General features: G+C 45.9%; 1 protein-coding gene across 1 annotated transcript in view; it reads right to left on the reverse strand.

Moving 5' to 3' along the window:
* Positions 1 to 9,256: 9,256 nt before the first annotated feature.
* The window catches only part of PHF12 (PHD finger protein 12), a 370,276-nt gene continuing 355,499 nt past the window's right edge, over positions 9,257 to 24,033 (reverse strand). The window contains exon 15 of the mRNA XM_069226214.1: positions 9,257 to 11,255. Coding sequence (XP_069082315.1) covers positions 10,915 to 11,255 — 341 coding nt within the window. The 3' untranslated portion in view covers positions 9,257 to 10,914. The remainder of the gene's footprint in view (positions 11,256 to 24,033) is intronic.

Genomic DNA, 24,033 nt, shown 5'->3' on the forward strand with positions numbered 1-24,033 from the left:
TGGAATGTGGAATGGGGAACGAGGAGCGCGGGGAGTTAGGAGGCATTCGTGCTGAGGAAGTTTTAACGGCTGGACGTACTTTGGATGTTATCTAAATAAACCCTGGAATTGTTATTCAGCCTGGTGGATTGTTTACTACAGCCTGGCATACTCTTGTTGAAGCTGTTTGAACGTCAGGAGCTGTCCATCTCGAAAGAGATCTCCTACTGTGTCAAACCCATGTGTCTGCCACTCTAGGAGCTGATCCACTGTGGGGTGCAGGGCATGGCTGTGCTGGTTAGGCGAAAGGTTCCAGTGAGGCACTTCCGCACCAACCAGCGGAGCAACAACCAGGTGCAGTGTAATTTGGAGTATGTGTGTGGGGAGCGGGGCGGCCTCAGTGGTTGTTTCCAACGTGTTCCTGTCACCAGCCAATGGGCTACCCATTAGAGTTGGGCTGCTAAATATTAAGATTTGATAGAGGGGGCTCCCAGGCCTCCCTGACCCACTGGCAAGTGCAGTTTGTGAAGGGCAACTCACCGCCTGCCATCATTCCATAGCACGTCCCTTATCAGATGGTCTAAGTGACAAAAGAGGAGTCATTGGAGGAAATATTGGTATATTAACAGAGTAATACAACAACCGGGGAAGGATTATTATTTTTTAAGATGTAATCCTACCAGTAAGGGCTAAGGAAAGTCGTTGCCAGAAGCGCACTTAAGAGCACATGGTAGTGTATGTCCTTTTTAGGTTGCCTTCAAACAAATCTTCCAGGGAGTGATCTAGTTTTACACCTAGGTATTGGGGAGCCGTGACCTGCCAGTTTAGAGGCATGAGGCCAAAGGTAACTGGATGCGGCAGAGTGTCACTCCAGAGAGGGAAAGTATAGGATTTTCCCCAGTTAATCCGAAGTCCGGCTGTCGCTTCGAAGTCCTGGAAGGCAGCCCTTAGCGGGGAAGTATCAAAAATCGTATCTCGTATGTAGAGCAAGAAGTCGTAGGGATAGAGGGACACGGCATGCATAACTTTGTGCAGTCATGTCCCCCAGGTGGGACTCTCCAGTCTAATCAGGTGTGCCAATGGTTCAATGGCTATGGAGAACAAGACTGGGTACAGGGGACAGCCCTGCCACGACTGACTGCAAAGACGACGATATTAGGCGGCCCATTCATACACTGGAAGTGGGATTCGTATATAGCAGCTTAGTGTAGGCTACGAGACAGGGACCTAGTCCCACCGCTTGAACAGTCACGAACAGATACTCCCAGGAGAGGGAGTCGAAGGCTCAGATGTACTGCTTTAGAGTACAATAGGGATGCTTGCTCTATCACATAAAATAGGCGGTGGATATTTTAGGAAGTATTGCGGCCAAACAGAGTCAGTTTGATCAGGGTGAATCATTTGTGGGAGCACCTTTAAGTACTGGTCTGCTAAACTCCTGCCCAGGATATTGTGGTCTGTTCCTAGTATGGTTATTGGGCAGTAGGAAGAGAGGCTGGTGGAGTCTCTATCCGGCTTCAAGAAGGGGACTAGCATGGACTCCTGTAGGGAGTTGGGTAGGCAACCAGTCATGAGGGGCTCACTGTCGATCATCACTTGACAGGGAGCCAGGAGGGCGGCATAATGTGCGCACTATTCAATTTGTAGCCCTTCAGGCCAGGGGTCTTGTTGCGGGCGAGATCACCCAGGGGACCACACTTAATGGTCTGGACTCAACATTAACATCTTGGACTGCAGATTTTCAAGTGATTGTGAAGAAGCTAAGAAAGATGTACTGCTGAACACGGCCCTGCGCTTAGCTCAAAGGAACTCCACACAAGCCTGATAATGAGCCGATGTTCTTGTGAATGTGTGGGCAAGCTTTCTGAACACTAAGTGGTCTGAAAGTGATCCTGAGGATCGACTTATCCCATGAAGTGGGACACTTGGAACTGAGCAAACATATGGTTTGGAGGTGGGTGGGGGGAAAACACAATGAACTGCAGCTGTGCTATATTCGTGCTACACTTGTTTACTCCTAGAGATATTTGTGGGTGGGATTCACCCAGAACTGGGGAAGAGAGAACCTGGGGGACAGTGTGTAGTACTGAATACGTTCTTCCTTAAAAAGAGAAGCACTGGGTTGAACATCCATTTTACTGGTTCGGTTAATTTATTGTTGAGCTCTAGCACCACAACACAACCTCCCTAAAAAGTTTGTGAATGGTCATCCTTGCAACCCTCAGAGTCAAATGTGAAAAAGATTATACTTAGTCCAGCTTGCACAGCTATGGTAGCGGTAGGATGGGCCAAGAACATCAAAGGCAAACGACCTCAGCCCCATATCTGAGGTACTGTAGACCCTTCATTCTTCACGGGCCCCCAAGCAGCATCCAACAGTTTTCTTCTCCTGGCATCCTGATAATCGCATCTTGTGTGCAGGACCAACAAAAAGCAACAGAGTGTCAGTTACTCAAGGGCATCCACAATGGGAGGAACATCTTTAAGAGCAGACCAGAGTGCTGGAGTGAGTCTCCAATGTGCCCTACTACAGACTGGAGTGCTGCGCTAAGAAAGACAAATTTGACTGCATTCCATAGGTTCCCTGTGCTGTGCTTGAGGATTGATGACCAATGCCAACACTGCCCATGACTTTAAACCACCCAGAACAGACGGCCTCACTGAGAACTCAAGGGTGAGCTTTTGCCCATTTGAAAAGGGATTTTGCACTGGGCCCGTCATCGCCTCTGGAACTTGTGGCTGCACACACAGTCCAGAAGCAGCATCTGGAGCTACTCCAGCATTAGAATAGAGGCTACCCAGCTGCAACAAACCATGACAAGAACCTTGCATCTGTTTCCCACTACCATAAAAGCAGGTAAACCTGAACTGATTTGGATCTAAGCTGGCATGGGGGCTAAAAGAGACTGGGGCTCAATTGTTAAACAAACTGAGATAGAGTGCCCTAGAGACTGACATATGAGTTGTAAGCACAGCAATTCGCTTGCAGTTTCACTACAAGTCTGCATCTATGATTTAGCCTTGCTAATTAAGATAGTTCCTTTTCCTGTAGAACCTCATAAGAACACTGTACACCTGCTGATATCCTTTTGGTGTAGTACTGCACAGTGGATAAGTATTTATTTTTCTGCGTAAAATACACTGGATTAAACAGTCATTATTATGCTGTTTTAGGGGCTTGCTGAGTGCGAAGTCGCCACAACGCCTCATTGAGAAGCCTTGGATTGCCCATCACTCCACTACCTTGAGAGTCAAGTGATAAAAATGTGCACTTGGTGCTCCACTTTCTGTGGCATAATAGGTCAGATCAAGAGACAAGTGGCAAAAGGCCTCAGCCACCTTAGTTGTGCCTTACCAGCCATTGTGTACCTGAAGACTTCTGAAAGATAGAGCATTTGTGCATCCCTACTAGATCAGTCATCTGTATGCAAGTTACTTAAGGATACCTATGCCATTCCTTGTTGAAGGCTCCCTCAATAAGAGCGAAGCTGCTCACAGCAGATAAACAGAGCAGTTATAGGGTAATTTCTGGTATTTATCTTTCACAGAGTGAGGAATTACTGACAATGCAGTGAAAATATGCATTTCCAGGTAGAACAAAATAAAGACATTAAGTGAAATAAAAAGCAGTAGCAATAGTTCTATTTTCCCATCAGAAAATTGAAAATTGCTTACAGATGGTTTTACAGGGCTCAAACAAAACACTTAACTGGAGCCACTGCTGAAACAATTTGATAGCTGCGCTGTTCGACAACTTGTAAGTCTAGTGTCACATTTCAGTTCTAGTAAACTGCTGCCTATCTGGCTCTGTCCCACTCATTTTGTTTATATTTCCTTTTAAAGGAGTTTAGATAAAATGCCCTTAAGCCATGCAGTTTTACTTGGGTAACTTTTGTTTCTTATATTTGAACTGGCTATTTATCAAAATAAAAACAATAAATGCACACATCACAGACTACGGGTAAAACCTCATTTAGGTTTAGGACTTTTGGGGAAGATTTCATGATATAAAAGGAAGGTGTTTCTGATCTTGTAAGAATCTATTTGTAACATGTAGAGCTTGGCTCAGACGTCTGCAACTTGTTTTACTTCGAAGAAGTCTTTCGAGTTACCAGATACAGTAACACCACCCTTAACTGGCTGGTGATGGGCAATGGAACCAGTGAGTATTGTGAAAGCGCCTGGTTCCATCGATGTACTACAAAAAAGCATGCTTAACATCAAGGGTGTGAAAGGCCGTCTCTGCCACAGAGTCTGGTTGTGGTAAAAAGACCAGGAGCTCAATGGTATGACCGAGATGAAAGGGAGCAAGGAATTTAGGTTTGGCTCAAAGAACAATTCTATTGTTATGAACTTGAAAGACGGGCTCCCCCAGGATGAGGGCCCGCAATGTGCCAACATGCTCTACAGAACTGATGGCAACAAGGAAAACAACCTTCCAATGGGCATGAATGCAGAGGTTCAAAGGGAGGACCCAGGAACATGCAAAGGAAAACATTAAGGTTCCAGACAGGGGTGGGGAGTGGTCTGGGTGGAATAACTCATTTGAGTCCTTCCATTAAATTCTGAATGACAGAGATTATGAATAAAGAGCATTCCCTGTTCTGCATATAGGGTGCAATGGCAGCTAGGTGTAGGAATATGGAGTTGTAGGCTAGACATGATTCCTGTAAATGAAGGTAGCAGACAATACACTGATCTGCAGGTTTAAGTGAGTCTATGTGCTTAGACAATGCAGCAGAGGACAAACCTTTTCCACCAGCAGGCCTGCATAGTGGGTCTACATGCTCCTTTGAGCATGGACATGCACCTGAGGGAGGTTAAGATATCCAAACTCCGGGACCTCTCGATCCAGATCGAGTTGCCTGGGGTTGGGATACCTAATTGTGCCCTGGTTCTTAGTGAGAAGAATAGACCTGTTGGGAAGCTTCTCGCGGTGAACCATGACATCTCTAGAAGGATCAAGAACCATGGTTATCTGGCTCATGTGGAAACTGCCAGAATGCAAGTGAGGGAGGTTTGCAAAGCTTTCTGCCATGTACGGAAGAGTGGGAGAGGAGGAAACGTGTAGGAAAAGATCCCTGACCAATTCATGCATACATCATTGGCCATTGACTGGGAGGGGAGGGAACCTAGTGGCGAAGATTTGGCATTTTGCATGTTGGAGAAGAGGTCTACATCAGGAACCTCCCAACAGCAGAAGTACAGGAGTAGAACATGTAGGTTGAATACCCACTTGTGAATGTGCTGCCTCATCCTGCTGACATCCTGATGGCAAAGAGCCCAGTGCCAAAAGCTCTGTGTTAGTTCGGACAGTTACAGTGAATAAGTCCCACCTTGCTTTTGGAGATAATGCACGATGGTCATGCTGTCTGTCTTCATCAACACTACTTTGTACTGAACCTGGTGAAAGAAAGCCTTTAAAGCCAGCTGGATGGCCAGAAGCTCAAGATAACTGATGTGGAGCCTCTCTCTTGCAACAAAAACATGCTCTGAATGGTCAGTTTTAGAAGATGAGCTTTCCACCCTTGAACGATGTGTCCATGGCGATAGTCACATGTGGGACAGGGGCTATGAAGGGCAAGCCCTGCAATAGACTGTTCTTCCAACACTGCTGAGATCGATTGGTGCTGGCCTGCATCAACACTAGATCCTCCCATTGACCCTCTGCTTGCAACCATTGTGCTTCCAGGCTTTGTGAAGTGTGCCACAGGGAACTATAGCTATGCAAAAGGCCATTATTCTGAGAATGTGCATAACTGTTCTGACCGTTAGTTGATGATTTGACTGAAAAAGAAGCAGTATCTATTTAAATGCTTGCACCTGGGCCTGCTTGGGGGCAAGCCCTGCCGGTGACTGTATTGAGTATGGCCCCTGAAAATAACTGGATCTGTACACACTGTAGGTGGGACGTGAAGGTATTTATGGTGAATCCCAAATTGTGGAGGAAGGATATGTGGCCTGGGTGTGAGTGAGACAATGTTGCTTGCATCCACTCTTGAGCAACCAATCTTTTAAGTAGGGGGGAAAACTTGACTGCTGCTCATCCTGGGGTGGGTGGTTACTACAATGAAACATTTTGCTAATAGTCTGGAGGCGGTATGGCAATACTTGGAACGGACAGTGTTGATCATTTACCATGAAATATGGGTAGTGGCAGTGGGTGGAGTGGATGGGTATGTGGATGAAGGCGTTCTCCAGACCCAGCACATTCATGAAGTTGCGCCATAGGGTTGACATTCAGCAGCATGACCATATTTAAAAGTTCCCAGAGGATGTGCTGAGGGGCCAGACACACTGCTCTTTTGGGTGGGGGGGCAAGGTGAAAGGGGTCACTGCCTGAAGGAGGCAGCTCCTTTGCCCCTCCCCCTTGTGTTATCCCTGTAACTTCCTCTTAAATAACCCTGTGTTGACTGTTGGTATTACTGTTGAGTCCCACTGCCCATACTGTGACCTGTGAAAGAACACCTGAAGATTGTCTGAAGGGTACCCACCATTTAAACTGTACTTGTGTTTTACTTGACCTTTTAAAGCATCTGATCTACCTGCAGTCCAAATAGGTGTACACCATCAAACAGCAGGTACAGAAGATGCTGGTGTACTTCTGGCTTAAAGCCAGACACATGGAGCCAGGTATGATGCCTGATAAGGATTATAGTATTGAAATACTTGGCTGCAGTGCCAACTGCATCAACAGCACAGCAGATGGTGGCGTTTCAAATGGTCTTGCTGCCTATACTGCACAAGAGGATGCTGGAGAAGTCTTCAATCTCACCCCAATGCGCCCTGTCATATTGGGAGAGCGGGCCAACAGAGTTGGCGACTCTCCAGTGTGTGGCTGATTGTTCTGCCACACTCTTGCCTGCTGCATCAATATTTTTACTCTCCTTGTCAGAAGGTGAGCGTCTCCCTCTACCCTGTGCTTTGGCTACATTTATGTACAGTGTGGACCACAAAGAAGTCCAAGGGAACGTGGCACAGGATGTAGTCAATGGTCACTGGGTGAGCGTTTGTACTTTTGCTGACCCTAGATGTGATGACTTCAGCCTTACCTAGCTCTTTGAATGTCTTGGGCATGGTGTTTAGCATCCCTTTCAGCATTGGGGGATACTGGAGAAAAAAAGTATCCGAGCAGTCAGAGCCGGTGGTTGATGGCATTTTTGGCATTGATGATGGCTTTGGCGTCAAGGACTACGATGCCGATGTGGTCTTCGTTGCTGCTATCAAGGATGAGGTCAGATCTGGAGTCAGCCTTAATGCCCATGTTGACAAGCCTGTCTGCTCCGATGATGGCTGTGGGTATGCAATGCCTTAGTGGCCAGAAAAGTTGGCTCTAGAGACTTTTGTCTGTGCACACAATGGCCCAAAGGCAGCTTGTGGGCTGGCAGGTTATTGAGTCTCTGCATCCGACGCACAACCCTCGCTGGTGCTGTGCTCCACCTGCACATCGGGTCGTTCAGCAGCTGTGGGTTGTGACTGGGTAGTGACAATAATCATGATCCAAGTCTTCAGTTAAAGCTCAGGATCCCCATGCTGCTCTCCTTCATACTCAGAGGGGAAGCTATTCTACGAAATTGACTTCATTAGATGGACTTCAGGAGTCTGCTTCTTCCTTCATTTCAAACTTGCTCCCCGAAAATGCTGAAGGTGTAGTCTCTGCATTCTCAGATGGGCCCAGCTCTGCTCATGTCAATACTGAAGGACATTGTTCTACCAGAAGGTAATTCAGACCTGGCACATGGTCTCCTAGGGGGAGAGGCAGAGGTTGCAGACTTGACAGTGGGCATCCCAGAGGAACTTGGCATGGCATTGGAGGGCTCATTTGGAGGGCGTCCTTTCCATTACTGACCTAGTATTCTCATCGATGAGGCAGCAGAGACGAGGGATGTTAATTCCCAACAGGGTGCCAAAGCCCCCAAGGAAGCACCAGTGTTACTGCAGTGCAGTTGTCCTAGTTTGTTTACAAACGATGAAGCAGGATCTGTTAGAATTGTTCCAAGGCAACAAGAGTTGAAGAGGTACAGCGGTAAGCGCTGAACACAGAGTCCTATCGGTATACAACCAAACCAGATGGCAAAAAAGAACCATCTAACAATGGAGCCAGTGTTCAGGCGCATTACCAACTAAGGGAGGAGAGAGAACACCTTGTCAATGGAAAGACTTCTTTGAAGAAAACATGTTGCAAACGTCCACTCACAACACTAGATGGCAGGAGTATGCTGAGCATGTGCATCTACAACCACACATGCTACAAACTTATAGATTCTCATATGACGCTCCCTGGATGTTGAAGGAGTGAAATCATTACTCAACAGGGACACTTACTGTGTGCTAATTCAAAGCCTTAGTGATGGAAAGATAATGCACAGCAGGTGAATCAATAATAGTTTTACACTGCAGATCAATCCATAACTGTTAATCTAACAGACACTGTTGAACTACTGGTGAGGTAATGGAGGAAATCTTACGACAGACATTCCAACGGTCAAGAACCATAAGATGGACCTTTCTGACCTAAAAGAGAGATGAGGCCATACACAGCATATGAACCTAACACATTTTAGCTGCAAAACGATTGTTACAATGAAGTCATATGTAACATCTTGAAACATAGTTGACAAGCTTGATGTCACAGATTTACATGATTTGCATGTGGTCAGATAAGTCCATTTGAAAAGGAACCTCGTGGACGTTGACAAATGGCAGGACTCTGATTACAGTCATCAAGTATCAGAAAGAAAGCAATGTATAAAGGTCTCACTAACATACCTGGAGTTGTTCAAAAGCATAAGGAATAGACACGGAGAAAGTTTATTGGACTCAAAATCTCTCCTTGCCTTAATATTAAGTGCTCTTTAACCACAGCCACGAATGGATTCAAGTTCAGTGGTTAAAAAAATGTAAGGGCCATTCAACCCATATAACACACATTTCTTGAAGGAAAGCAGCCAATCTGCAATCACTGCCATTTCGCTAATCCTGCAAAACACCAAGATCTGAGCTTTGTTTCCCATGGCACCCTTCTCACAACACTCAGTCACGCTGCCTAAACTAGCTTGGTTGTTGCCTCATCCAGAACACAGTACTGATCGGTCCAGTCCCAATTAGTCCCTCCACCCCCCCCCCAAAACAAAATGAGGTAATGTCTATTTCTTCCCCAAAACATCCAATGTTTTCAATTCCAAGTCCACAACGCCTACCACATTGCAGCCAGCTTTGCATCAACATTCCCAACCACTTAACCCACATCCAGAAAGTAGGAGCCATAGACCGTGAATTACTTAATTTGTTTTTATATACAGAATACAGGAAAAGGTTTCTGTAAAATCTAAAACAATACAATTACTATTTACAAAGGAGCTAGCTTTTCTTGTCCAGAGTGAGGTGGAGAGGTTGGGGGAGGGAGAGGGCAAAAAGAGGTGGAATATGATTATTAAAAAAAAAAGTAGACAAGTTTACGACGAGAACGGATTTTTGATACAAGAGACAACTTGAGCCAACGTCATACCACACGAAGCACTGTACACAATCAAAATAAAATACTATTAGAAATAGTTGAATACTTTATGTATTTACACAGAGGCCAGAACTGCTTCCCTAGGCAATCATACGTCACTTAAGTGCCCCCAAGACAAACAGCAGAATGGGTCACTAACAAATGCTCTGTCGGTCAAGAATGTGTCAGATGGTAAACAATGATAGTCCTCAATCAAAAATTCAATAGGGAAGGGAAGACCTACCGCTTGGTTCTAAAGAAATAAATGACCGTGCCATTCTGAGCTAGAGCAGGAAAGGATCTGCAACTTGAAATTAAAGCCAGCTTTGCAAACTTGAACCCAATCCTGTGTTTCAATACATTGAGAATAAAAATTACAAGCCCAATTCACTAACGTTAATTTGCAATCAAATTTGGCTTGTCTGGGGCAAAACGTACTAGATTCTGGGTTGATTATTTCCCCCCCCAGGACTGTAGTTAATGCGACAGAAAATTTGAAGTACAGTCTGAACTTCACACTAAAACATGACATTAAACACATCCAATAAAGTCCATGTGGCACACTCCTCTCCTAAAAAGCCCCATGAGATTGAAAGTGCTCGCTTGGCCCAACGCTTCTCAGTGAATCTTCAGAGATGTTCCTTCCTTTGTTGAGACCCCCAATGAGGAATGCTTTTCAGGGCCAATAACCTGGGCAGGTGCTTGTGTAATCTACAGATGACAAAAACTACTTGTAGTGCAACCATAGCAAAAGAGGGTAATAGGGAGTGGGAGTAGACAGTCTTTGAATGGACTTCTAGACACAGCGTTCAACAACTTCAGGAAATGCAAACCCGTTTTTGCCGATCCTGGTAATCATAGGGCTTACTTCTAAGTAGCCTACTACCATCTTCAGAACTCCACCCTCAGCTTCTAGTGCTTTCTTCACTTTAAATAAGGATCATCTTGAATAGATAAATTCTTTCGGTATGAAAAACTGAATTATTGAGTATAAAACTATTGTCACTGGCACAAAATACAAGATTTTTTCATTTAAGATTTTACTTCATGGAAAAAAAAGCCTCCACACTCCTCTGGAAACTATTTTTTAACATGTGCATTGAAAAGTTTCCATAATGTCTCGACTGAGGGCGACAGTTTGTCTTCCTTCCCTATGCATGAATTTAAAAAACATTTTTTGCACTGGTGACATTTTTCCCTAAAAAAAAAAAAAATGAAATGCATGGTACAAATATATGTGCAAATGCCCCTAAAACTCGAGCAAAAAAAAATAATATATTTATATATATATATATATATATATTAAAAAAAATTCTTCATCTCATGCAAACATGTGAACGGTTTCGGGCCAAAGTAGAAAAAGTTTCAGACATCCTGTACATTTTTGCACGGACGCCCTGCTTGGGTTCAAGTTTTTAAAAAGTCTTGTTCCTTTGAAACTAAGGAATGGAGTTGGAACGTAACACAGGCACCTGGTGTGGAGGCTTCTCATCCAAGTCTAGTAACTCCACAAAGGCATTGTCCCCTTTTGGTTGCTTGGTTGCAAATTCACTAATGCTGAACACAAACTGCAGACAGCCAAGCTTAATGTAGCTGCCGTGGTGCAAGAGGGCCGTCCCTTCCCAGCCGGCTCCACTGCCCCCAATCAGGCTGGAGCTGCTGGCTTTGCAGTTGCAGGGTCGATGATACAAGCCTTGGGACTGGGAGCTCATCATTGGTTCCTCTTCATGTGGCTCTTCCTCTGGCGGTGGTAGCTGAGGTTTCCTTGTCTTGTGACGCTCTGTGAAAACAATGGGCAGTCATTAATATATGGATTACAGACAGAAACCCACCAACAATAAGAGGAAACTGAAAAAGTGTTAGCAAGCAACTCCCCTCCCCTCCCATGAATTAGAAAAGGTTTCCATCGAACACTACACGCCACGCACTGGTACGCAGGGAAGTGACGAACAACAAATAGGCAGAGAAAATCCTCCTGAAAATAACACAGAAGAGCTTGAAAAACACAGACTTCTGTGTAATCAGCACCATGTTACTAAAGAACAAGTTACTTACCTTTGGTAACACTTTTACTGGTGGATACAGTATATACTTGCATATTCCTCATCTTTTGAATATCCCCAATGCACCAGCCTTCCACAGAAACGTTTGACAGATCTCCCACGTCAACGAGGACGTCAGAATGCCCCTGGCTCTGTACGCGACCTCTCGTGACATCAATAGAGCCATAAGCAGTCCTCGGTGTGCAGATGTTAGTTTCCACCCATTTTTTTATGTGCCTTCGAGATGAACGAGTGGAACTAAATCAAAATTATAATCACAGTTCATAGAACCTTAAACCAAATATTTACATATGAAAATGTAAATTATATATACACAAAACATTTTGGTACATGCAGACAAGCAACTGAGAGGAGGCCTGGCCAGTGAGAAATCAAAGGTAGGTATTGTATCCACCAGAAAAAGTGTTACCGAAGTTAAGTAACTTGTTGTTCTGATGGATACAACTACCTGCGGATTCCTCACCTTTTAAATAGGGTATCCAAGCAGTCCAACACTCTGGGGGTGCATATCTCCCTATACCCAAAAATCCCTCCTCACTTGAGAATCTAGGCAAAAGCTCTTCGTAAAAGTATGAAGGGAGGCCCACGTTGCTGCTCTACAGATGTCAACTAGAGGGACACCTCTAGCTAAAGAAGAAGTAGAAGACTTGGCTCTAGTGGAATGGGCTCTAATACCTTTTGGAGGTTCTTTGTGAGCTATGGCACAGCAGATCTTCATGCAAAGGATGATCTGTTGTGATAATATGATCAGAGGACAGCTTGCCCTTTCATCTTTCCCACACAGCCAACAAACAGATGATCCTCCAGCTGGACATCACAAGTTTTGTCCACATAAAAGCCAACAGTCCTTTTGAGGTCCAATCAATCAAGCCTCAGATGGATGTGGAGGAGGGTAGAAAGTAGGAAAGGTGATAGACTAGCCCTAAGGGAAGGGAGTAACCACCTTTGACAGGAAAGCAGCCCTGGTTCTTAACACCAACTTATCAGGTTAAAATGTCGTGAAAGGAGGTTTAACACTTAAAGAGCCTGCAATTCACTAGCTCACCTAGCAGCTGTTAGAGCAATCAGAAAAATGTAAGTAACCTTAAAGGACAATTTTGCAAAGGTTCAAATGCAGAACACATTAGATAAGTAAGCACTAAATTAGGATCCCATGGACACATAATGAATGGAGTGGGAGCATACTTGTTATTAAGTCCCTTAATAAACCTCAACACTATAGAGGACCTAAACAGAGAAGGCTGCTTGGGTAAGCAAAGAAATGCCAAAAAGACAGACAAATAGCCCTTAAATGTTGCAACTGTACGGCCTTGCTCTGCCAACAAAAGCGCAAAACACATAATATCAGACAAATAGGTCTTTAAGGGGTCTACAGAATTTTCCCCATATCACTTTACAAACTTAGACCATCTGGAGGGCATAAACCAACTTGGTGGAGTATCTTCTGGCCGATAAAATAACATCCACTACATCAGGTGGAAAAGAAAAAGAACTCAGGTTGCCCCTGTCAATCTCCAGGCATGCAGGTTCAGGCTTGTGCCCGGTCTTGGCAAATCTTCCTGAGAACACAAGGAATCAAGGGTATGGGAGAAAACCTGTAAAACAGCTGGGAGCCCCAGTCCAATTGAAAAGCGACCCCCCCGCATCGGATACTGGTGGCTGCAGAATGACAGGAAGTTTGTGTTCTCCCAAGTGGCAAAAAGGTCTATTTGAGGGGTCTCCCATAACCGACTTCCAGATGGAGACGCCACAGGTGTTCGGCTGAAAAATGCCAGCTGAGACCATCCGCATGCATGTTAAGAACTCCGGTCAGATGATTTGCATCACACAAATTTGTCGATCCTAAGAGTCGCAGAGCCTCTGCAGAGACGATACGACCCTACTCCTCCTTGCTGATGTACCACATTGCAGTAGTATTGTCTGTTAAGACCTGCACCAACTGAAAGGGAGGAAGGTCTTGAGAGCCAGATGTATCATCCGCAATTCCAACAGATTGACATGAAACATTTGTTACTCTGGAGACCAACGTCCTTTGATTTCCAGATCCCCCAGATGAGCTTGCTACCCTACAGTGAAGGCATCCGGTATCACTGTGGCCACCAGAGGTGGAGGGCAAAACGGCTTCCCTTGAGACCCATTGCCACCCACACCCCCACCTTCGAACATCCAAAGCAGTATCTCTGGAGATCCTGATCAACTGTTTGAGATCCCCGCTCTGTTGAAATCACTGCCTTCGGAAGCACCACTGGAGGGCTCTCATGTGCCAGCGCGCATGGGTGACCAAAGAAAAGCAGGAGGCCATCAGATCTAGCAGACGCAAGAATGTCAGGACTGGGCCCATAGCCCTATTCTGAAACATCAGAGTCATACCCTGAATGTTTAGAATCCTCTGAGGAGGGTTGGCTTGATTCACCATAGTGTCCTGTACTGCCCCTATGAACAAGGTGCGATGAGGGGAGATCTAGGTGGGACTTAGGCCTGTTGATAGAAAAGCCCAGGTTGAACAATAACCGAGTTTGCAACTACAAGTGATGCAACACCAACTCTGGAGACTTGGCTTAGATGAGTCAATTGTCCAGGTAAGAAAATACTGGTACTCCCTACCTTCTGAGATGTGCTGCGACCACTGCCCTCATCTTCATGAAGACTTGAAGTAAGATCAAATGGATGGACTGCAGATACCTTCTGTGAGATTGCAGAATGGGGATGTGAAAATAGGCATCCTGCAAATCAATTGAGACCATCCAGTCCCCTTTCTTCAGCACAAGAAACCTGTACTAGGCTCCGCATTTTGAACTTTTCCTGCCTGAAAACCAATAAAAAATCCTGAGGTCTAGGATCGGACGTAAACTACTGACTTTTTTGGGAATCAGGAAATACCAGGAAAAACATCCCTGACCGCTTTCCTGCTCTGGAACCAACTTTACTGCACCCTTTAGGAGTAGGGCTAGGACCCCCTGTTGAAGGAGCAGAAGATGGTCTTCGGAACAAAAACCTTGCTGGGGAGAAAAGGACAGGAAATTCTCAGAAGGGTAGAGCATACCCATCTCCTACAATATAGACAACCAACTGATCCAATGTTATAGATCTCCACTGTGGTACAAACTGGGACACCTGTCCTCCCAACTGCAACACTTGCCCTAAGATAGCAAAACTAGGGCTACTTTCAAGCAACATTGGCCCTGGAGGAAAAGGAGGAGAAGGAGGAAGAGCATGGCTGATGTACGGCTCCTCGCTGTCTACCTCGTCCCTTATAACTTCTATAGTGGGGATTAACTGTCTGCTGTTGCCGATTTTACTGCCTTACTTGAAAGGAGACGTTCCTGCCAAAACCATTGAACCTCTAAAACAACCTGTGATTGAAGGTTCAAAGATCTTGCCGTTGCCTTACTATCCTTGAATCTCTCCAAGGGAGAATCTGCTTTGGCGCCAAAAAGTCTAGACTCTTTGAAAGGCAAACATATCAAGGTGTTTTGCACATCCAGCAAGAATCGAGACCTTCTCAGCCACGCAAGCCTCCTTGTAGTGACAGAAGTTCCCACTACTCTCACAACCAAGTCAACTGTATCCAGGCCTGACTGAGTGACATGGCAAGCAGCGGACTGACAGTCGTACAGCAGCTCAGAAAAGTGACCTTGAACATCCTGCGGTAATTTTTGAATCACTGCTTTAGCAGAGTCCATCAAAGCATGAATGTACTGTCCCAACAAATAAGTTGCGAAGGTTGACTTCAGAGCCATGCTACTAGAAGAAAACTTCTTTGCAGACTGTTCCACCCTCTGACTCCCTATTTGTTGGGGATGTCGAAAAAGATACAGGACTTAACTTTGACGAACAGGAAGCTTGTACCATCAAACCCAGAGATGGAGGATGAGTAGATAAAAAGATAAGATCTCCTGGAGCAGGCTTGTATCTCCTTGCAATTTATCTGGATACTTACTGCAGAGGATGACATAGGTTTTTGCTAAATGTCTAGAATTGGTTCAGTAAATGCTTCATTTAAAGGTAATAAAGGTTTAGATGTGAAAAAGTAGAATGCAGCACTTCTATTAGCAAATTAGATTTGAGCTCAGTTGGTGGAACAGGCAGTTGCAACCTATCAGCTGCCTTACTCATCACTGAATGTTATGATGTATCCTTTGGTGGAGGAATACCTTCTGGAGACAACATTTCCCGTTCTGGGGTAGTGTCCAACCCACTTGCCACTTCGAAACCTTCGAAATCTGGATCCAGTGACACTATTGCTGCCTCTTCCATTTCTCAAACGCAAACTGTTCCTCTTCAGGAAGCCTTTGAGCCTACCTCCGAGATCGATGCCTCGACTTCAACAACGGCATTGATGAAGCCAGTACTTACGTCTAAAGTCTGTAACGGCACCTGTGACTTCGCCACTTGTTTAAAGGAGGTTAACGGAACTAGAGCTGAATGATGCGAAGCCTGAACAGATCCAATTTACGTCTGAGAGGGAGCAATTGGCGCCAGTTACACCTGCTGAACTTCGACTGGCGAAGAAGTAGCCTTTCTTGGCGCCAGAGTCGGCCAGGAAATCTGGGCCATCGGCATAAAGGGCACTGACGGCACCAGTCGATACTGCGCCGGAAATCCTCCTGGAGAATATGACAGTAGACCCATGGGTCCCGCAGGTGCACCATATAGAGTCTTTTCTGTGCTGAAAATGCTGTACATAGCATTAAAAAATTTGAAGAATCAGCTCACATACCACCAAATGGTGGTTGACGACACCCAAGAGAAACGAAAAAAGAAAGACAATTTCGGACCCAATAACTAGATGGTTGAATAATGCACAGCAAGTGAATCCAGAAAAGGATTCATGCTGCAAAGCTATATTAATCTCTGGATCAGGACATCCTGGCAAAGTGTGTGGTAGTCTCTGACTCAAAAGCAATGCTGGAGGGTCCACCGAAGACTGAGCCGGAGTCACCTCACCTCAATCTTCATGCAACCTCGGACGAGGTGAAAGACTCTGAAGACTCATCTCTTGTAGAACGACGTCGGGAACTATAAGCTGAGTCTTCTTATGCATCCTCTTGGCTGCCTTCTAGGAATTGGGTGACTGACTTCAAACAAGGAAGAGACTTTCAACGGTAGTTCTATTCTCCTGTCTGGCCTTGGCCATTAGGAGTTTCGCCTCTCTCTCCTTCAGTTTTTTAGGATTCATCTTTTGACATGAACAGGCATCGACATCGTGGTCCGAACTTAGACATCATAGACAGTCTTCATGAGGATCTATGATTGACATTTGACCCTCACATTTCCTGTATGGTTTAAAACCAGATTTGCTTGATGGAGAAATTTTTCCCAGCAACAATGTTGAAATATCCAGAAAAAATGTGTCTAAAGACTCGTAACTCCTTGGAGAGTATATGAAAAAAACCCACTACCCATCAAAAGAGCAGAAAAAAAGGAACCAACGTCAGCACACTGAAGTGGGCTTCTTATGGCTCTAGTGACATCATGTGAGGTCGTTTGCTGAGCCATGGGCATTGTAACGTCCTTGTCAACATAGGAGAGCCAGAAAACGTTTCTGTGAAATGCTGATGCACTGGGGATATTCAAAAGGTGAGGAATTCACAGGAAGATGCAGCCATCAGAACACAAAGCATTCAATTGCAGACCCAAGTTTTAGAATTGTAAGCCGCTTCTTATTGTTTGAGTGTGCATCTCATCCCTACTCAACCTTGTTGGTCTCTGTTCCTCATTGTTGAGCATAGGAGCCAGAAGCATACCGCTCTGGGCGGCTAAAAGCATCACAGGTGGTGGTGGTGAAGAAGAAAGGTCCAAGGGAGATTTAGTGGAAGAGGAAGTTAAAAAAGAGGTGGGGAACGGAAGCTCCAAGCAAGAGGTGGAGGGGACGCAGTGTTGAGTAATAAACGGAAAACACAATAAGTGATCACCTGTGCTTTTAAATCCCCCCAATAGGTAGGTAGATCACAGATGGTGCTTCAAACTTTAGAAAAAGATCCATTTTAATTACAGTCCTCAGTCTCGTACCTAAAAGTCACTCCTCCTGGTGTTTTACTAATTTTCCCACTGGACCTGCAGCCAAAAGGCAGGGCCTGGTCCGGGGAGTGGGCATCTCCACTAGCTGGAGTGCCCTGAGGCAGTAGAACAAAAGGTAGGAGCCTTTGAGGCTCACCGGCAAGTGCTGCTGTTTCTGCAGGGGGAAGGTGTGAAGCACCTCCACCCAGTGCAGAGTTTGCCCCTGACTCCTGAGAGTACAAAGGCTCTGACCCCATGGGGTCAGAAACCTGTCTGGTGGTGCAGGCTGGCACAGACCAGTCAGCCACACACTAAAGAGCTAGGTGAATTTCAGGGGGCATCTCTAAGATGCCCTCTGGGTGCATTTTACAATAAATCCAACACTGGCATCAGTGGGAATTTATTGAGCTGAGAAGTTTGATACCACACTTCCCAGTCTTCAGTGAAGCCATCATAGAACTGTGGAGTTCGTAATGACAAACTCCCAGCCCATGTACTCAATATGGCTACACTGCACTTACATTGTCTAAGAATGGCCTTGGACACTGTAGGGGCATAGTGCTCATGCAGCTAAGCCCTCAGTTGTGGTGTAGTGCACCCTGCCTTAGGACTAAAGAGGTGGCATACCTATGCCACACGCAGTGGTTTGTGGATACGACATCCAGGGAGGGATGCCATGCCTACTTTACCTTATTCTCCCCAACAACACACGCAATTTGCAATGGCAGTGTGCGTGTGTTTGGTGAGGGGTCTCTTAGGGTGGCACAATACATGCTGCAACCCTTAGGGACCCTCACTGGTCACAGGGTCCTTGGTGCCACTGGTACCTTTTACAAGGGACTTAGCTATGTGCCAGAGGTGTGCCAATTGTGGAAGCAATGGTACAGTTTAGGGAAAGAACACAGGTGCTGTGACCTGGTTAGCAGGATCAGAGCACAGTCAGCCAAGTTAGCATCAGGTACCAAGAGTGTGTGTGTGTGTGTGTGTGTGTTTGGGGGCACGTTCCTACACTGGTAGTCCAGGTTCCAGGGCTAGTGGTCTTGATTCCCCAGCACGATGTCCGCTAACCCAGCAGGAAGACAGGCAGACCTCAATTTGCAGACTTGATCACAACAGGCAAAAGTGGTTCTGAGCTTATCAACTGCTGATGTACGGCTCCAGTCAGATAGTTCTGGGAGGCTAATGCTCCTTTTCTTTTTAAATCAATTCCCAGACACAGATGTGATTTAAAACCTTAGACTTTTGAGTTCATGTTGTGGGGTTTATCCCTTTAAAGGGCCTACTTCTGTCCTGCCCTTTGTCCAGGAATCGGTCTAGTCAAAGTAGAAATGAATTCACACTTAACAGCCCCACAACAAAGGCCACGGGGAAGACCAGAGGATAACACCTGGAAGGCAGCCTCATTGATATATGCCTATCAAAATATTACCAAGGCAACCGGCCATATTTGAATAGTTGTCTTATCAGTGCCATCTCCTTCCTGAGATGTGCCCAGACCCCACTGACCAGTGATCTTTTCAGAATCAAAGAAAGGTTTTGAAGTGCACAAGTGAGCCTGACTCTACCTTCCTCCAGTGCCTGTGTCCCATTCAGCTCTCAAGAATGCAGATGGGCGGCTCCTTCACCGTCACATGCCTTTCTCAAGACCATGTGCTTCCAAAATGGAACCCACAGGCCTTCACGTACCGTACCACACATAGGCACATATACATTAAAGCATGCATGTGCAACCACACACACACGCTGCACAGTGCTACATACTAATATGAAGTAGGTCAAACGCAAGTTAGGTAAACAGCAGCAGAACTATGTAAAAGTGTGCCAGTAGGCTTCACACACTAGTGACGAGTAAAAAGCCCTGCTCACTCTACTGATCACTATTACAAAAATTCTATGCTACCATCACCGTGCTTGTACTACTTAACAAGGGGTAATGCCAGCAGCCCTTTACCACTACTAAGGTAACAGTTTTGCAATCTGTGAGTCAAGAATAGGTCATGGCACACAAGCATCATCTACATTTCCCCATGACAAAAGATCAGTACTAAAGATCCAGATATCACTGCAGCCGGGGCATTTAGGGCAGGGGCACACATCCATCACCATGCGGGCACTCATTTGTCTCAACAGGCTCACATCTAGGCCAGGTAGCAGAACACATGGAGATAGCTCTCAATTCCTGTGCTAATGAACAAGTTATTTGACTTCGGTAGCACCTTATTGGGTAGAGACTATCTTGTTGCAGATTCTTTATCTCAGAATATTCCCTTGGTGTCAGACTGGATCTGGAAAATCTTGAGCAGTACTCCTGTGTGCTGGTAGGTGACAATCAACAGTTCTGTGTTGGCGTGAATGTAGTCATCTGCGCAGGATGTGATGTGTGCAGTGCATATATAGGCACCACCCCAGCATGCTGACCTCAGTTTATGAGTATTTCTGCACCAGAAACACAGTCACATCAGTTATTTTTTTTTATATTACCAGTGTGCAGATTATAAGGGTTTACAAGGACTTGCTAGGTGGAAAAGTTCTGTTACCAGAATGGAAAAACCGGCAAGGAATCTGTGACTAGATAGAGTCTCTATTAGATATGGAGTAATCAAAGGTACGTAACATTTTCATCTGATAAAGACTTAAAGCCAGATTCCTTACCTTAGAATAGATACCTAAGCAATACTTTATCAGAGGTGGGTCTGCTGACTAGTTCAGACCAAAAAGTCCTGGAGGACCAAACCGGCAAAGTGCTTGTCATGATAGACCAGACTGTTAAAGCAGGAGTGTTTCATAAACATGTGCAAAGATGCCTATATGGTAGCCTGACAGATGTCCGGGACAGGAACTCCATGAGCTAACGCAGTAGATGCAGCTTTGGCTCTGGAGGAATGAGCTTGCAAGCTCTCAGGAGGTTGCCTCTTGGGTAATATATAGCAGATCAACAACAATCGGGAGATGGTCCGTTTCTACACGGTTTCCCCTTCTTAGTTCTTGTGAACCCTACAAAGAGCTGATTGCTAACCTGGTGTTCTTTAGAGCAATCAATATAGAATAACAGTGCCCTTTTAGGAGTTCAGTCGGTGGCGCCTCTCTTCCTCTTTGGAGGGTAAGGTGGAGCAAAGGAAGTCAGCAGCGTGATGAAGAAAAGAGGCATGGGTTCAGAGAACCAGTATGTCTGGGAAGAAGCTGGTGTACTGAGGGTGAAATGAAAGAGCCTGCAGCTTGCCTACCCTCTTGGCTGATGTGATGGCAATCACAAAGAATGTCTTGATCGTCAGACGTCAAAAGGACAGCTACGCATGTGTTCTAAGGGAACCACTTCAAATATGTTAAAACAGAATTATGAATCCACTGGGGCATAATGAAAGGTTTGGGGAGGAACATGCTGCAGACCTTTGTCACAATGGGTGACTTAAACCTAAAGGGTTGGTCTAGCAACCCAAAAAAAAACGGAGATGGCAGAAAGATACCTCTTAATGGAACCCAGAGCAAGGCCTTGCCTGGCTAAGGACAAAACAAACAACACTTTGAAAAAGGGTGCAGAAAGTGGGACACCCGTTTCTCAGTGCACCAACCCACAAACTTGACCCTCAACTGTCGCCGCTCAACCTCCAAAGATGAAGATGGAGCTTGCACAGGTTTGGGTGTAGAACCCTTCCTTGGTTTTGTGACAGGAAATCCTCCAGACTGCAGGACAGATGCTCATGCCCAGACGTTCTGGATACAATATGCTCCTCAAATGAGAAGCAACCAGGATGACTCGGGCCTGGTCGGTTCCGATCTTTTTCAGAACTCGCAAAAGAGGTATCGGCTTGGAGGTATATAGGACTCCAATATTCCAGTCTACAGTCCAGTCTAATACTGGAGCCCTGTATTCCAGTCTAGTTGAAATGCGTCTCTGATCGGGGGCCGCTTTGGAAATTCCGATGCTCAGAAGTGCTGACATTCCACATTCTTGGTGGTGGCGAACATATCTAGCCAAGGTTCTTTCCAGTCCTGGAAGATACCTTAAGTCACCTCCGGATACAGATGCCATGCGTGATCCACGAGGTATCGACGTCTGAATTGGGCCGCCCTGGCATTCAGATATCCTGCCAGGTGCTGCACATCCAGGAAAATGTTCTGAAATTCCAGCTATGTCCAGAGGCACACATTCCTGACACAGAGTGTAGGACCCCACTCCACCCTGACAATATCACAAGGAGGTAGTGTTGTCTGTAAACACCTGGACCAGCTTCCCTTTGACAATGGGCAAGAAAGCTTTCAATGCCAAGCGAACCACCCTCAGATCCAGAATACTGATGTGGAGCTGAGCCTCTGCGGGAGACCAAAAGCCTCTGACCTCTAGTTTAGCCCCTTCCCAGAAGCGATTAATCTGTCACAACTAACAGCTCTGGATGGGGATGGAAGAGGGGTCTGCCACTGACCCAATCTCGGTTCAGCAACCACCCCTGCAGATTTTTTGCAGTCTCCTTTGATATCTGAAGCTGACTGGAAAGGTTCCATTGGTGATGTGCCCACTGGGACTTCAGATCCCACCACAGAGCCTGCATGTGCCACCTGGCATATTACACTAGCAGGATGCAGGAGGCAATCAGACCCAGCAGATTTTGAGTTAGTCTCGTGGAGGTCCAGGACCAAGACTGAAACGCTAGGATCACACCCCCAATGTCCTAGACTCTCCAAGCCAGTGGGTATGTGTCAAATTTTACCATGTTCAGAATAACTCCGATTTAAGGGAGCATCCGTGAAGGAGTCAAGCGTGACTTTGGCATATTGATAGTGTACCTCTGCAAACGTAGGAGGTCCGCGTTTAGCAGCCAGTCCTTGAATTAGAGAGAGATTGGTACTCCTGACTTCCGCAGATGTACTATAAATCCCACTGTTAGAAATGGGGTTTCTGGTTGGCTAGGGTATGCACCTCAGCCAGGCAGACACCACCACTCTAGTCAGGGTAAGTCACACACCAAAGAACCTGTGTGCTCTCCCGATAGCTTGCCAAAGAGCAGTCAGGCTTATCCTCAGAAGTCCTGTGGAAAGCATTTGTGCAACACACCAGACCTGTGACACAATAAGTACACCACAAAAGTAACTCCACACAGGGTTATATAAAAATATAGTAATATATTTGATCTTGTGCATAAGTTATATTATTCATCAATACTGTGTGCACCTATGCAAATCGTAAGGGTACCAAGAAAATCCAAGCCTAGGCAGGAATAAAATCATCAGGGCATGGGGCACAATGGGTAGATTTTGTAGCAATCCCATGGACACAATGTCATAAGCACAACAGGTAGCATGTATAACACAACATACATCATAAGTATTGCGTACAAAATACATTCACTGTGGTAAGGCTCAGGTTATAACAAGACATGAATTATACAACCAGTGCAAGAGATGAGAACACACACAGTACAGTACCCATGAAAACATGCCACAGCACCCCAGCACTCTTATTGGGCTGATTATGGCAATCCTGTGCGCCTCACTGAATCATGAGCAAAAAGAGGGGTAAAAAAAAAACACAAACGTCAGAGCACCTGGGTTTTTATTAGGATAAATAGGGTATCCAATTGTAATACAACTCTGCAGTATGCGTTATTCTGATGACGCCAGGACCGACGTCATAAATCATACTGGTAAATTACTTAACAAGGGGTATAGTAAGCAAATTACTTGACACTTATGGGGCCTCTAGATATCTTCCCCACAGCCCCATGAACATAAGGGCAAGCCCACATGGACCCCCAGGAGCCTTGTGCTCCTAGCAATGGGGTTACAGTAATTTTCAACACTCGAGGTGTGCTCGGGAGGATAACTACTCAGGGGTTTCTCTAACTGCCCCTGGGAGATGTTGAGAGTTAAAGCAGAGTGGCAGGTCTCAATGCAGTGGTATCCTTGGGGCTAGCTGCTGTCCTGGATATCAGGCCCTGGCATGGGCCGCTTGAGGTATGCGAGTGGGGAACCAGGGCCCTCAGCCACACCCAGGGGGCCTGCACCTGCAAAAATGGCAGCTGCACCACTGCATGGACCTTCCTAATGCCAGCAGGCGCTGGGACCCATAACTTCAGGGTAGGCGGGTCTGGCACACAGGACCCACACCAGCAATATGGCAGTTGCGTTGTTTCCCTCCTCGATAGTCCTGGGAGCAATGACCAGATTGCTGCAGAGACGTTGGTGACTCCTGAAGGCAGAACCAGGCAGCGCTGGCTCTGACAGCGTCCCTTTTGTTGCTGGGCAACCCTTCAGTTTTGTGCTGGTGGCTGCGTCTCTTGGGCCTCAGGCACAGGCCCGCGTCAAGGAAGCTTCCTGCTCCCTCAGGGGTCTCATCACACCACTCTGCTTTCGCCCCACGCACAGTCCTGGATCAAGCGCTTGGACAAATACAATCGCTCACCATGCACTTAAGGAGAATGAAGAGGTAGCGCTCCACATGCACTGAAAGTTGAGAAGGGCTCACCACATGCTTGGGGAAGGAAGAGAGCTCTCCTAGTA

This window comes from Pleurodeles waltl, chromosome 3_1, assembly GCF_031143425.1.
Source record: "Pleurodeles waltl isolate 20211129_DDA chromosome 3_1, aPleWal1.hap1.20221129, whole genome shotgun sequence".
NCBI lineage: Eukaryota > Metazoa > Chordata > Amphibia > Caudata > Salamandridae > Pleurodeles > Pleurodeles waltl.